Source organism: Alligator sinensis, unplaced genomic scaffold (genome assembly GCF_000455745.1).
Source record: "Alligator sinensis unplaced genomic scaffold, ASM45574v1 scaffold118_1, whole genome shotgun sequence".
Taxonomy (NCBI): Eukaryota; Metazoa; Chordata; order Crocodylia; family Alligatoridae; genus Alligator; species Alligator sinensis.
In genome coordinates this window covers 2,754,323-2,770,144 of record NW_005841850.1, presented here as the reverse complement: position 1 = coordinate 2,770,144, position 15,822 = coordinate 2,754,323, and the positions used below count along the sequence as shown (strand labels likewise).

At 38.2% G+C, this 15,822-nt stretch overlaps 1 protein-coding gene across 8 annotated transcripts in view; it reads left to right on the top strand.

Annotated features, from left to right (window-relative positions):
• The first annotated feature begins 3,381 nt into the window (after positions 1–3,381).
• SYNRG (synergin gamma) overlaps positions 3,382–15,822 on the top strand; it is a 123,443-nt gene continuing 111,002 nt past the window's right edge. For 5 of the 8 annotated variants that reach the window (XR_003095289.1, XR_003095287.1, XM_025210258.1 and 2 more), the window contains exons 1-7: positions 3,382–3,485; positions 4,678–4,796; positions 7,930–8,060; positions 8,437–8,542; positions 9,565–9,676; positions 12,834–13,136; positions 14,057–14,287. Coding sequence is in view for 6 of the 8 variants with exons in the window: in XM_025210258.1 (XP_025066043.1) it covers positions 3,401–3,485; positions 4,678–4,796; positions 7,930–8,060; positions 8,437–8,542; positions 9,565–9,676; positions 12,834–13,136; positions 14,057–14,287 (1,087 nt within the window). In the remaining 2 variants the exon portion in view is untranslated. The remainder of the gene's footprint in view (positions 3,486–4,677; positions 4,797–7,929; positions 8,061–8,436; positions 8,543–9,564; positions 9,677–12,833; positions 13,137–14,056; positions 14,288–15,822) is intronic. The other 3 variants (XM_025210285.1, XM_014522675.2, XM_014522666.2) reach the window with 2 other exon arrangements.

The window sequence follows — 15,822 nt, the reverse complement described above, 5'->3', positions numbered from 1 at the left end:
TAGGAATCGGCTCCGTTCGCATCAGTAAATTGTAATTCGTTTTTATAAATGAATTCTAGTACAGTTAATTATTGCTATTAAAAAACAAAATTGTGCCCATTGTTGAGGAAGAAAATTGAGTTCTTTTGATAAAAGGGAATATCTGTGAATCTGCTTGTAATTGGATGTGTATACCCATTTTTTTTTCTCCTCTGTGTTTGTGCGTCATTGAAAAGACGCTTATTTTTTTCCGTCCCAGAATTCCTGATGTAGTTTTCGGTTTCTTGTACAGCCTAGAAGTAGACAAATGCATGCTAAATCTTTGACTCTACAAGGTGCACAGTGCAGCCTAAACACACAGAGAGAATATTTTATTAGAGAAACCAACTTTGTCACACTTAACCAGCTCTTACAGTTGGCTTCTAATTGGCTTCAGTTTTTTAGGATGCTTATAAATAAATCACCACTTCTCTAGAAAGGAATGAATATTTAATCAACTGTTCTTTATTTGCTTCCAGCATGCAACGGTACCTCTCTGCGCTTGTTCAGATTACATTACATTTCAGTGAAACTAGAACAGATCCTTATTTCTGTCACCAGAATTTCCGCCAAGAAGAAACAGGAAATAATTTAAAATAACTGAGGACACTTTGATAGAAGCACTCCCTGTCCAAATAAAAAGAGAGCTGAAAATGCTTTCCCCCCCTCAAATAAAATTTTCTCTCATTATTCATAAAGTAATGTATGTTCGCTTGTAAGGATGAGGCTTGAAAATGCTGCAGGTTTCAAGTGAATAATTTGTTTGGAGCAAGGTGCTAGTTGCAAGTCTGATTGTTCTTACAGAAATGCACATAATGGAACTACTTTTAGTCGCATACGTTTTATATATGCTGGGAAGAAGTGCTGTTTTGGCAGCCTTTGGGACAGAAATCCTCTACCTATAGCAGGGGTGTAAAAGATACGGCCTGTGTACTGGTTCCAGCCTGCGGAGCCCAGTCATTTGGCTTGCAGTGCTGTCTGGGTCTTGTCTCGGCACCATGCGTGCAGCACGTGCTGGCCCAGGCCCGGTACACTGCATGTGGTTGGAGCTGGCACAGGGTCAGTCTGGGGCACCCCCTGCATGCAGTGCCCATGCTGGACTGGACTCTCATACTAAATCTAGTCCAGATTGGACCCACAGACTGGCAAAACTTGCTGGATTGAGTGCACATGGCTGGTCTGGCTTCGGTGCCACATGTAGCACACACTCCAGACTGGCCCTATATGCGGTGTGTAATGTGAGTCCTAGAATAGCCCCGTGTGTCGCATGCTTCACTGGGCCAGTGCAGGTTGGGTGTGGTGCACAGGGGTAGAGCTGGCACGTGTGCCCTCCCACGGGATGAGTTTGACACCCCTGATCTGTAGGTGGAATCCAGTTAATTCACTCTGTCCTGTCAATACGCCTCAAACCTAGTGCAGAAGGAACCCTCTCTTGCAGCAAAAGAGGAATTAAATCATTTGGCCCTTCTGCTTAATCTTTAGACGAGATTGCCTGTTTAAAGCAGGGCTGTATGTGTTTTATGTTGTCAGTATCCATCTGTTGAGGCCTGGACTGAAGCTACCAAAGTTGTTTCATGTGCACTGGCCTACTCGAATAAACTGATAAGCTTTTGGGCACAGGAGATCGGGGCTGGATTCCCTTTGAGCAGTCCAGTCCCAATGCATATTTCTAAGTTAGGTAGACTGTATCTTTGAAGCAGACCCTCAACAGGACTGTGGGAGATGTTTCAGGTAACAGAAAACCTGCAGACTGGTACTGAAGTAAACTGGTAATGTCTGTTTTGGGTCGGATGCAGGTATGCATTTCAGATTTGTGGAAGGTTAAGGCAAATTGTAACTTGATGGTTAGGCAGAACAAAGATTGGAGGGGCTAAGAGGATCCTGGGTTCAAATCAGAAACGAGGTTGTCTGGAGGAAAACATGCAGTGTTTATCTGGGATTGAATTCTTCATTTATACACACAGGCTGCATAGTAAGAGGACAGTAAGTGCAGCCATGAATCCAGCTTCCTTACATTCTCATAGGAGAATGGTTTTCTGATCAGTGCAGGTTTCTTTGCATGAGAAGGAGTTCATTCTCGTGACATTTTTCTCTTTGCTTTGTTTTTTTAGTTTGTCAGGTGGCCTCTTGCTCACCCTGTCTCGAGTTGAGAGAAGTTGAATGTCTACACACTTCTTTGTCTTTGCGTAGTGTTTTGATGCAAGAGGTTGATGGGGCACTGAAAGAAGTTCTTGGTTGGTAAATTATTGCTGACATCTGTCTCTGGGAATTGCTTACAAGCAGTATCCCTAAACTAGGTTTTCTTTTTTTCTGTTGGGCAAAGCTAATGTTTCTGCTTCAAAGTGGGGATGTTGGTATTATCATTTCAGTTGAATTTTGAATATGTTTTTATCTTGCTGCTTTTGGTGATTTTTTTTTTGTCCCCATCCCCCATTTATTTTTGTTCTTTTAACTGATACAATGGAAAATTAAACACAAACTAGTGCATTGTCTATTTCCTCCTGTCTTTTACTACTTAGTATTTAAGAGGAAAAATGTAAGGCAAGTGTATAGTATTTCTTGGGTAGTTTCTTTCTCTGCAGTGGTATTATCATTTCAGTTGAATTTTGAATATGTTTTTATCTTGCTGCTTTTGGTGATTTTTTTTTTGTCCCCATCCCCCATTTATTTTTGTTCTTTTAACTGGATACAATGGAAAATTAAACACAAACTAGTGCATTGTCTATTTCCTCCTGTCTTTTACTACTTAGTATTTAAGAGGAAAAATGTAAGGCAAGTGTATAGTATTTCTTGGGTAGTTTCTTTCTCTGCAGAAAAAGTGTTATAAAGTAGTTAATGATTCTGCTGAATCAGATTTATCCAGCAGTGGATGTCTCATTAATTTTACAGTTCTTAAAGGCCTTGCCTGTACACACCAACTGCTGAAACTTCCTTAGCCTGACAAAGGGTTTTTGAACTTGAAAGCTTGCTTAATAACTATTCTCCAACCATTTGGGTTGGTCTAATAAAAGATATGAAATTCACCCAAGGAACCTTGTTTGCCTGTACCAAGAAATTCACCCACGGTTGACCCAACACAAAATGATGCTGAAAACATTCCCATTGGTCATGTAGATGCCTCAAAACCATTTTGGTCCTCCTTTGGAGCTCTCTTCAGGATTAAGTCAAGAGAATCCTTCCTGACGCCCATCAGTAGCAATTGTCCATGTCGTTGTATAGGAGGCGGCCACCCTGGTTGATTTAATTTGCTGCAATTTGTATGGACTTTATCAGCCAGGTGAATGGCACAGTTTGTGTTATTGTACCACAGCAGGAACTGATGACGTGGCACAGCTTTTGTATTCCTTATATTTGGATAATTGCTCAAATACTGTATTGAATTATGAAGTTGTTGACTCATACATGTTCTTTTGGTTTCTTTTCCAGCTTCATGTTCCCTGTAGCAGGCAGCATTGGCCCTCCTCAAGGTATGAATCAACTTCAGATGGTGGACACCTTTGTGCCCCTTTCTTTGCATGAAAGTTCATGCTAAACATCTTGTATCACATGTACAGTAATTTTGTGTTCTCTCTTGAACCGTAATATTGTGAAGAATAAGCCTGTCTGCTGGTTATGTTTTTTACCTTTATCCCTCTTCAATCGTATTGCTAAGCTGAATCATATATCTTTGTTTGCAGTTTTCCCATTTAACTTATTGGGGGTGGGGGATGTTCCAGTAGGTTGGAGCAAGGCTATGGAGTCCTGAATCTGTCACAGAGTCTGCTTTTTCCTTGTTCTGGATTTAAATATATCAGTTGGTATACCTGTATTGTAGGTGTTGCAAGGGTGTGAGATCCTTGGATAAAAAGCATGACATAAATACAAAATATTAATAAGACACCTAAGCCTTGACCTTAATCCCCTTTTTTCTCATTTTTTATTCCATACTACTATATTTAAATAATTAAAAATGAAGGAGGGCTAGAGAAACTTTTATAAGAAAATTCCATTTGCTAAACACTGATTAACTTCAGAATGGCAAGCTGAAGTTTTACTGGTGTTTCCAGAAGCAGTTGTTTCTTGTAAAAGAAAATTATGTACAGTTAATTGTTTTGCAGGAGTGCTGCTAGTGAATGTGTCTAGAATTGGCCCGTGTCTGCCAAGATAATGTAATCTCATTTTATAACATCTCCCCGTTAATTCCTTTTGTTTTATTCAATGACTTAATAAGCAGCTGTCTGGCTTGTCTAAATCAACCGTGATTCAAAGATATTTTGACAAGATAAACTAGTTTTCTGGATTAACTACCCGTGCATACATGCAAATTGTCCAGCCAACTGAGAATGTAAAATCTTTGCCTTTTAAAGACTATTATCTGAATAACCTCTTCAGGAGGGTTCTGGAGACAGATGAGCACAAGTCACTCTGGCTATTTAGAGCAATTATTTTTGGAAATTATAGTCCAAAAAATCAAAGGGAAGAAACCCTCAGGGTTCTTTTAAAGAATGATTAGTATGAGTGAAGGGTTCCTTTGCCTAATTTCTGAGGATTCTCTATAATATTTCTTTCCTTAAAATGCGAACATCCCCGTATGCTGTGTGTCTGTTACTGCTTGTGCTATTTGAGGAAAGGCTTTCAAACAGATCAGGAACTTTAATTAGTATTAATGTGTTTGTCTAGGTTTGATTCCCATGCAACAGCAAGGTTTTCCAATGATGTCTGTCATGCAGTCCAATATGCCAGGCATGATGGGAATGAATTATGGCTCTCAGATGTCTCCTGGACCTATGACCATGCAGGTATGTGAGGTAACATTTTGCTTCTGTAGATGGGAAATGAAGTGGATTCCTGACTGTGTGTGTGTGTGTGTATATTGGCAGCCACCTATGTTCGCCGAGAAAGTGTCTTGGACCCTGTTATAGCTGCAGTTAATCTCAGGATACTACATTTGTGCAGGGGATTACACCAGCAGGATTACACCCTTGAGGTCCTTCCAACTTTGTGATTCTGTGATTCTAGGATGTGACCTGAGAGTAAAGAGGTGGAATATAACTCCTAGCCTGCTGACTTTATAAATTGCATTGGCAGCACAATCTCTGTGAAAATATTTTATAATTTTCCTAATGTTTATGGAACTGTGCAAGTTTCACTGTGATCTGGATAATTTATAGATGTTAGGGGCTGGAAGGGACCACACATGATCATCGGGTCCAGCCCCCCTGTACTTGGGCAGAAAAGACTGCTATTATCTATATTTAATATAATGGGGATTGAGGGAGATGGTGGGAGTTTGGCATGCATTACTCACTGCTGTAGCGAGGAAACTAGCAGAGTACAGGGGGGAAGAACAATATTAGTAACATTTAGAATAACTCTGATATTATTGGGTACTCCACATTATTACAACCTGGAGTCTTGCTACTTGTACGTATTATTGTTCTAAACACGGAGACCCTTCCTTCAGGAAGAAATAAGGCACTGAGCAGTCATGGAAACAAATCTGTCAGCAAACTGTAAAATCAGCCCTCTTGTTAGGTAATTCTGACGGTGCCCATAGCAAGGTTTAACCATTAGTAGTAGTGCTGCGTCCTTAAGTAGTTGTTATGATCTAGAACTCGCACAGCATGCTCCTTTTTGCATTTTAACCTTTCTTTTGTTTCATTCTTCCTTCTTCCCTTTCAGTGTGTTTATTCTTATCTAGTCACCTTCTGTCAAAGCTGTATATTATGCAGTATTTTAAGTGAGTTCTTTATGGAAAGCTTCATTGGTTGTGTTTATTATATTGGCAGTCATGGGAAATGCAATGAGTTCTGATTTTTTTTTTTTCTCTCTCCATTATGTATGGTGGCTATCTGTGGAATACAGTAAAGAGATATAGTGGTTTATAAATTCATGAAAGTTTTCCTTGCTCAAAAAGCAGCAATTATTTTGGTAATTTATTTAAGCTTAATTTCCTCTGTCTTATCAATTTTTTAAATTGTTGTTCTCCCTGTGGTTTTGTCTTTAATTTCTCTCTCTTTTTGCATAGTGTAATAACTTTCCTTCTACATAACTGCTCATAATCCTCTCAGGGTTTTTTTCCCATTACATGTGAAGAATAAATACATTTTATATAGTCAGTTGCTGAGAAGTAAGATTACAGCATGACGTAAGCCATAATGTGAGGAATTTAAAACTCTGATTTTGCTTATTTTTGGAGAAAATAGTACCGGCCTTTAGCATTCATTATATATAAATCTTCAATGGCTTAGCCGTACTAACAATATCAACACTTAATCAAAAGTACACGACTGAATTTATCTAACTGAATTTAATTTTTTTTTTTTTGCCAGTCCTTTTAACGATATTTTTTTGATTTTGTTTGCAGTGGATTAATGTGATGGATAGTGAGGTTTACAGAACTTCAGTGGAAAGATGTTTTTTGTAGCAGCTGGTTAAAAATAGATTAAGAGGATAAAAGCAATTTACTGCTCTAGCTTTATTTTGTCTTGAATGTGACACTAATGGTAATAGCAAGAGCTTCATTTAAGGCCTTGCTTATACTAGGAAGGGTTTGCTGGTTATAACTGTACCAGTATGCTCAGACCAGCAAACCTCCAAGCATGCATGCAGAGTATAACAGCAGAACTCTTTTTATGGCTAACATCTTGTACTACTACTCCACATGGAAGAAGCTATACTGGCAAAAAGGGGTGGGTTTTTTGTTGTTGTTTTTGCTAGTATATTTGCATCTACAGTAAGAGTTTTGCCAATGTATTTATGTTGGTTAGTGGTATGCTTTTCTTCCCTTGCTCTTAATTATACTGGCAACACTTTCTAAGCTTGAGCACTAGGGCTAAGAAGGACCACATCACCCTAGAATGTTTTAAAATGTTGTTGAGATTAAATCTCTAATAAAATATTAGGTTTGTGGGATGGCTTAAAACGTAGACATCTAAAACGCTTCAGTTACCTAAATAAACATTATGTTTAGAAAACAGTTTTGCTGAGTATAGTAAACTGTGAGCAAGCGTTGTTGGTGTGATCTAATTGAAAATGTGTTAGACAACCATCTGTGTGTGTAACCAGTATTTTCATGTTAATCTTCAATAACCAATGAATGTTTGTTTCAATTGAAAATATAATAGTTCTGGAACTGGTTAGTGGAATAAGTATAAAATACTGGCATGATGTTTAAAGAAGGAAAACATTTCCTCACACTGCCAGATGTATATAAATTTGCCAAGGCAGTGAAAACATTAGGGAATTTTTTTTCTCCACGGGTTTGGATAAGGATGATCCTGCCTCAGGCAGGGGGTAACACTAGCTGATCTGTGGTGAGGTCCTTTTCAGCCCTACTTCTCTCTGATTCTATGATCTGTAATTATTATGCAATCACATGTGCCTGTATTTATATGTTCTTTCCACCCAGCTGAATTCCCAAAGTAACTGACAAACTTTATTCATACTGTGTGTCTAGGAATTATTTTATACCCCCAGTGCAATGTGCAGGCACTGCTGGCATTGTGTATTTTAAGACAGCAGAGACGCACACTATCATTTATGATGGGAAGGAAAGAATAAAACAGTTAATAATGGGGGAAGAGGGGAGACTGTGTGGGACAGGGCACTTCACTCTTGAGAGAGTTTTCATGGATTTGTAAATCACTTAGTCTGGATCATGACTTAATTTCTCCAAAAGACCAGCATGCTCTCAAATCTGAAGTAGGGCCATTGGCTCCATACTGACAAAAAGTGCCACCTACCCAATAACCATCTCTTTTTCCTGCAGCATCTAGGCTGTCCATGGTGATCCATTGCCCAAATTCAGAGGTGATGCTCTAATTTCATGGCCTCCAGTTAGCTCCAAGCCTGGTACAGTGCAGATGCCAGATACTTATGCCTCTGTACATAAAATCAGAGCTTCATATTAGATTTATGTTATTGTTATAGGGTGGCATGCCCCTAGGACCCATGTCAGCAACTGGAATGCCTTACATGGGACAGGCTCCTTTCTTAGGAATGCGTCCAGCTGCTCCACAATACACGCCTGACATGCAGAAACAATTTGCAGAAGAACAACAGTAAGTGAGGCTTTCCTACTTCTGGCATTGGGGAGGCATTTGCCAACTAGTTCAGTGTCATAATCTACCATCCTCTTAGAGAATTTTTCTTCAAAACCCATTAGGATTCTTTAAAAGAACTCCAAAGCTATTGGAGACCATTTCATTGTGTCTGATATGTATACCTTGTATACAGTGGATCATAGTTGGGTTTTGTTGCTGTTTGGTTTTGGTTGGCGATTTTATTTTTACCCATTTCATGAGACGGGAGAGAAGCGTGCTCCAGAGCATTTAAATTAAAAAGGGAAGACCTGTGAAACCCAGAAGATCTCTCACAAGGTGAGCATAAAAATTGTCATCACTGTGCTTATTTAGCATGTTTGATATTTTGCTTTAGGAAAAGATTTGAGCACCAGCAAAAATTCTTGGAAGAAGAAAGAAAACGGCGCCAATTTGAAGAGCAGAAACAAAAGTTGAGACTCCTAAGCAGTGTAAAACCGAAGGTACACCCTGAGTAATGTTTTTTAAAAAGGATGGCTTTCATGTATTAGGGCAGAAGTAAATTCTTCCTATGTATACACTTCCTAACCTAATCATAAACCTGTTGAAATCAATGTGAGTTACTAAATTCAATAGCCTTTGTATCAAACTCCTAGAAAATATTTGAAGAAGGGTGTTTGTACCCGAAAGCTTGCAAAGAAGAATTTTTCCAACTGTTTGGGTAAATCTGATATCTTTTATTAGACCAACTAAAAGAAACTTGTCTGCCTAGAAAATATCTGATGCACTTAACTCTGCACACTATTGATGCTGTGTAAACAAAACAAGACTTTTGGTGTCGCATAATGAATTCTCCACTCTTGGGTTGCATTTACACAAGACACTTGATGCCCATTGGATTAATTCTACTGCGTATTAGTGGAGCTGGCAAAAACCCTGCTAATGTGCAGTAGATTAGTCTAAGCGACATTAAATGTCACACACACAGTGCTCATCTGTGCTAATGCGTAGTAGTGCCAATTGCAGCACATTAAATTTGTACCTGTTATTACAGGTACTAATCTAATGTGTTTGTAATACAGTACAGTGCATTAATGAATGTGAAGATGTGCCCTGGAAAAAATAAGTAATCAACCCCATGTATGTTGTTTGGGAACAAGTTAGCCTTCTATAATTAATTGTTCAGTGCATTTGTTAGTTGACTCTGCTCTCAAGTTGTTTTTCTTTTTTAGTGAATAAAATGATTCTTGTTAAGCAGAGGATTTCAGAGTTTAGGCTTGTTGTCTCGTCATTCCTGTAAAAGCACATGAAGATTTCTGTGGAAGAAGAACCTTTGCTGCCATAATGTTGAACAAATTCTGTTTTAAGTAAAGGAGTTTGTGTTATGCTTTCTGGAGAACGTGGAACTTAAACTAGATTTTTTTTAAAAACAAATCCTGCTATTTCTTCAGAATAAAGAGGAGTGAATGTTGAAAGAATACCGTGTGATTCCTTTTTAAAAAGTATCTGTCATATCATGTTTCAGGCAGGTGAGAAGAGCCGAGATGATGCTTTGGAAGCCATTAAAGGAAACTTAGATGGGTTTTCCAGAGATGCTAAAATGCACCCCACCCCAGCATCACATCCCAAAAAGCCAGGTATTTTTTTTTCCAACTAAAAATAATGCTACAGTGTTATGCTGCTTCCTGTCTGAGGAAACATATTTCAAGGAGGTCTTTTGTATTTTGATGGTGTGAGCTGAATCAATGTTTATCTATGATTTTTTGGTGAGCTGAGGTTTCATGGCAGATGCATTATGCGTTGTAAAGCATATGAGCGAAAGCTACGGTTTTATAGATTATAAAAATTTTGGTATTTTTAAATTAAATCTTTAATATAAAGTCTCACATAAATGAGTGCCAAGACTGAGCTGTAAAACCTGCTACCTTCCTTTTGTATGTTGCTGTTCTACATGTTATAGCTGAGTTTCTTTTTTTTTTTTTTTTTAACCAAAGAACTAATTAGTGTTTGTAGAGTGCTTTTGATGTTGGAAAGTGCTATGTAAGTGTTAAGCATTATCAAAACATTTGTAAATTATTTCAGGATTCTATAATAGTGTACACGGATGCAGTTCTCAAGGTGTGGCAAAATTTAAAAGATTTTTTTTTTTTTTTTGAGTCCCTCTTCTGAGGAATGACTCTGTTAGCACTTTGATAGAAAAGATTCTCTCCAAATAGGGGGAAAAATAGTTGCAAGGTTTCTGAGTCCTTAGTTCTCCTTGAAATGAAGCTTCATTTGGCTAGCTTGTCCTCAGATGAAATTTAGCCTCGCTGTGTCTTTGTGACTGCTGTTTTTTGTAGATCTTGAAATTGCTTGCAAGTTCATCGAAGAACAACTGACTGTTGGACCAGTAGGAAACTGTCCATATGAGTGGAGATTCATTTTCAACATTAACATCTTGTGACTTTCCACAAGTGTTCTAGGAGCAGAATGCAGACTGGCACGTTTTGTTTTTTTTTAAAAGTGGCTGTTCTGGACACACGTGGATTTACAGTAACTTGTATAGAACATCAACACAGGACATATGAGGCCTTTTTTGTTAAGGAATACTATACTCTCTTTGGCAAAGCACTATCTTACTACAGCAGCAGCAAAAGGTGATAGCATGAATCTGAACGAAGTTGATTAGCCCAAATAGATAAACCAGTGATAAGGGTGGAAAAAAGGATCATCGGTTTGTTCTGTATCTGCACCTATGAGATCTGTCACATCTGTTCTAGTCAGACCTAATTTCAAACAACAGGATAAGAATATAGAGAGTTCCAAGTTCTCATGGGAGGTATAGTAGAATAACAACAAGCGCATTTCATATTTACTGAGCTTGTAGGTTGCTGCAACGCATCTGGGTCATGGCATGGTAAGTCAATTAGGAGAATTGGAAATCATTGTAGGGAAGAGATGACAGACAAACTACTATTATATTAAATGAAAAAATCAAAATATATTATATACAATAGCTTTCTGTTGAAACTTAAAACTCTGGTTAAAGGGATTAATGGTGTTCTTGAACATGAAGTCCTTGAGATAAATAAGGTAGTCACAATAATCCACACTTAGGAAACAGGATTTTGTTTTGTTTTGGTTTTTTTAAACTGCAGACAGTCTAGACTAGTTCAATAACCTAATGCAAAGTATTAAAAATACAGGATTTGAAATTCTGATGTGAGCATTTTGATATTCAGCAGTGCATAATACAAGGTTTAAACAAAGTCCATGGATGGAAGAGAATAATGTCATTCCCCCCCAAAAAGCAGACCATTTTACTCCTGTGAAATTACCTTTCCACAAAAATTCCCCCATTGAACCAATGACCATGAAGCTTTGCTGCTATTTCTTAATGGTCAGGACATTTTAAGGAACCATCCACCAGTGCAGACAGCATTGTGAAATGAAGTGGTGCCATTATGGTGAATCATTTCTGAAAAGCACGCTTGCAGCCTCCTGTAATTCGCCCCCCTCCCCCCCTCTTTAATTTTTTCTCCTGAGGCAACTTGTTCAAAAGCAGCCTTTAGTGTGTTTTAATGCACCTCCATTTTGACCCCTGTGGAGGTTTTCCTTTAGCTAAGCAGAAAACTATTACAAAATACATGATTGAAGGCTGCCTTAAAAGACTGCTTGATGAGACTGGTAAAAATTGGGTGCCTAGGTTTTTAATTAAAGACCAGCTTTTAGTTAGCTTGAATAATATGGAACTAGAAACTTATATGTTAGGGGACACAAGATGGGCTAGGGGATTGGAGGTGCCCTATCTAGTATAGGTATGCTGTGTGTGGAATAATGCATGACCTGCTTCTTGAAAATTAGGTTTGCTGGAATTGTTTGTGTTAGCTGTACTATTAAGCAGCATCGAAATGGAACCATGGGGGGATAACTGTTTAGGCTAAAATATATGTAAATACAGGCAACAAAAGACATGTTGTATTTTACTTAGTGTCTGACCTTCACGGAGCATGGCCTATGAAATAAATATTTATTTCATAGGCCACGCTCTGTGAAGGGTTTTTTGTGTGTGTGTGTATGTATATGTATATGTATGTATATATGTATGAGTGTGTTCTGTCTCTTAGTTTGATCCAGAAACATGCTATTCTCTGGAACTGCTGTTTTATTCTAAAGGTTAGGTCCCCTTAAGCTTTTTCAACATGGGCAAACAAAAGCACTACTTGCTTAAAATCTTGTCCTGAAAGAAGAACCTGGTGACTGTCGCACTTTTTAAAATGTACTTTGCGCTTATATAGCACTTTCTATTTAATTAGAACAGTGTACTTTATGAAAGTGAGTAGTCCTAGACACTCGGGGTTTAAATGACTTGCCTAAAATGTAGTAACAAGCCAGTGGCAGAATAAGGGTAGAACCCAACTCCTAGTTCCCTGCTAAGTGTATTTGATACCACTAGTTTTAAACTTTAATAATTCCCTTCAATTTATATTTACTAGTATGGGCTTGTAAAAGTCTCACATTTCAGCCCTTTATATCCACGTTATAAAGACCTGGAAAAGGGGGTTTATAGTGGAAAATGGCAGTATAATTTTACCTTGTGCATCAGTACTGTAGTTGACAGTGTAGTGAATATTCTTCTCCTTTTTTGATCAAATGGTTTTGTTGATATTCCCGATTCTCTTCAGCCACTATGCACATTTAAGAATTGCCACTTTTAGACATTGTTTCCCTTGTTTTTCAACCCAGTAGTTCCTTTTCCTCATGACTTTCCATTGTGTGCGTGTGTGTGTGTGTGTTTGTTCATTCCATTTACAGATCACCCCTCACCATCCCATCCTACTGTAACTGTCTTTCAACCCTCTGCTTTTCTTGATGATGACGAATTTAGTGACTTTATACAAGGGCCCGTTGAAGCCCCAACACTGGTGCCTCAACTCTCTTCCCAGCCTTTTCAGTCTTTCCAGCCTACCACTGAGGGTGGGCAGCTGCTTTCAGAAAAGGCTGTGGTCCAACTTCTCCCTTCAGTCCAGCTTCCAGTGTCATCCGTCCTGCATGGTACCATTGGGCAGGTTCCTTATTTCTCTACCTCTTCATCTTCACTCAATACCCATAAAACAGGTAACTCATTACATCTTCATTATCTCTACAATTGAAGGTGGTATTTACATGGAAAAGTTACCAATGATGCTGTTAAACTCAGGCTTGTAATACAGTTGAATAAAATTCACATACAGGTAATAAATAGATACCTTGAAATAGATTTACATTAAATCCTAATAATATTTTTTCTCACAAAAGTAGACTTCCAAGAGATGATTTGAGTTGATTTTTTTTGTGTGTAACCTCTTCTTAATTTGCAATAATTTATTTTTCTCATGTGGGACCAAGTTTCTATGATCTTGAATGATCTATTTCCTTTTCCTGGGGCAGAGAGCTGCACACTAGCGCATACAAAAAGAAGTTTTGTGTGGGCCTAAGAGAAGTTAAATAGCATGGCATGGTACCGTTCATTAGACAACTAAGTGTAGAGCTTCCTGTGTGTTGGGGCCTTTTTTCATGAATGTATAGAATAGGAGGGTTGGAGGAAAGGTGAGATGGGCATAAATGGGGTTGTTATGCTAACATGATGCTTGACTACATATTCCTTTTGTAGGGGTGCATTTGATGCCTGGTAGAATTAAGGACTCCTGTAGATTTAAGTTGGCACTGGATCAAATGCTTAGTCCTTCATCTTGCTGTGAGGTAGAAGTGCTCATAATGCTGAGAGAGATTTCTATGCATTCCCTGTTCTGTTGGTTATCTTGTTTCTTGTCCTTTAACAGCAGTAACTGCAGAGGTGGGTCAGGTCATAGAAGAGGGTGTTTAATCCTAGTTGTACTGTTATCCTGAGCAATGATTGGTAGTACTCCAGGGAATCAGCCGTTAAGATTGGCACTTGATAGGAGTTTGTGACTTTGAGGGAGTGGGAGTTGGATATGGGAGAAGAATCCAAATGCATACAAATAACCAAATACAAATTCCTCCTGCTGTTTATCTAGGCTCTTCCTTGGAGGAGAAGCTCTTAACTTATGATTTAAATGAATCTGGACAGGCTCAAATCAAACTTAAACCATCTGAAGTTGGGCACAAAGCCGCAACCTCAGCTGCAAGCCAAGTTCATCCCAGTTTAATCGTGACTAGCAGGGATATTGTAGGTGGATGTGGAAGTGGTACCACTGCTACAGAGGCACCCAAGGCTTCAGAACAAAACATAGCAGTTGAAGAGTGTGGTGAGCAAATGAAACATTTGACGAAGTATAAATCTAATAAAATGCTGCTTGAGTGCTAACCTCTTACACACTAATTCTGAGACATGCTGCATAATTTTGCTCTGAATCCCTGCTTCAGTAATAATGTCTCTTGCTCCTTATTCTAAGTAACACTCCCATGATTTTGCTCAGGATTCTTTCCAACAAGACCTTACTACTGTGAACCCTTTCCATAAGTTTATCTAATCAGATTCTCTACTGTCTTTAAAACATTCTTTCCTCTCATTTCAGCAAAGCCTATTCAATTATATGTGCTTTTATTAGGCTGGGGCCAGGGTCAGGAATGCCAAAAAAACTGTCAGGTTAATTTTACTGCTGGTGATGTTTCATATAATGAGGAGTCTTCATCCTTCTTAAGAAGAAAAGTTCTTATGATGCTAGGACTTGGCTTGATTAATATCAGTTTCCATAATAAATATCCAGTCATCTTGCCTGTGTGTGTGTCTCAAAAAAAAAAAAAAAGCCTGCACTTCTTCAGAAAACAAAACTGTACCAGAAACAAAGACAAAAATGTGATAATTTAACAGACTGAAGTTTTTACTATGTTTTGGAGTCATGCTTGATCACATCCTCAAATTTTCTACTCAAATGTACTCCAGTATATTAAGAAGTGGTCCTAGCTTTATAGCTAAAGATCTTTGGAAGACGCCTAGATCATTTTTTTTTTTAACAGATAATTGAACTTCAAGTTGTGCATTTTCTTAAAGGACTGTCGTATCTTGCTAGTATCTTCACTTTTAATTAAAAATCCTCTCTGTACTACTTTGATTGCTGCTTTGATAACATTGCTCTTAACAGTTGCTTTTAACATTACAAACTGTTGGCTACAGGATAAAATTGAAAAGCTCATTAGAATAATTTAAGAAGCATTTTTAGTAGGTGACTTTAGTCATTTGCTGTGTGACTTTATTTCAAGTGCATCTGCAATGCATACCATGAAATAAGAGCTATTCATTTATTTACTGTGTAATTAATACAACATAATATTGTCTTTCATATAAACGTGGCTGTCCTGCAGTTAGCTGCAAAGATAGGAAAAGAATTTGAGATGTTTAAGGAAGAGAAGAGATTTTGTTTGGAAGTCTTGAACTTGATGGGAAATTTTTTGAGACAGGAGGTCAGTCTAGGAACAGGAGTTTCAAAAGGAGGTTGTGATGCTAACATATCTGTGCTGCAGCCCAAGTACAAACAGTTACAGAAAATGGTTCAGAGTATTATTAAGGGATTTGAAGGCAGAAAAGGAGCTTTATTTCAAAAACGTGGTAAGAAAAGTAAAGTGATAACATTATAATATTGGGAACAAGGGAGTAGGATTTTTTTGGGGGCGGTTTCTTCCCAAGCAGCTGGCAGATGGTGGCAGACTTCTGTGAGCTGGAAGTTACCAAGAGACTGAATCTTTTAAAAGACTGGCAATGTACAAAGCAAGGGTGTGAGGAGGAGGAGAAGAAAGGAGGGACCAGAATAGGAGATTCAGGGTCTAAAATTATATTGGGTAT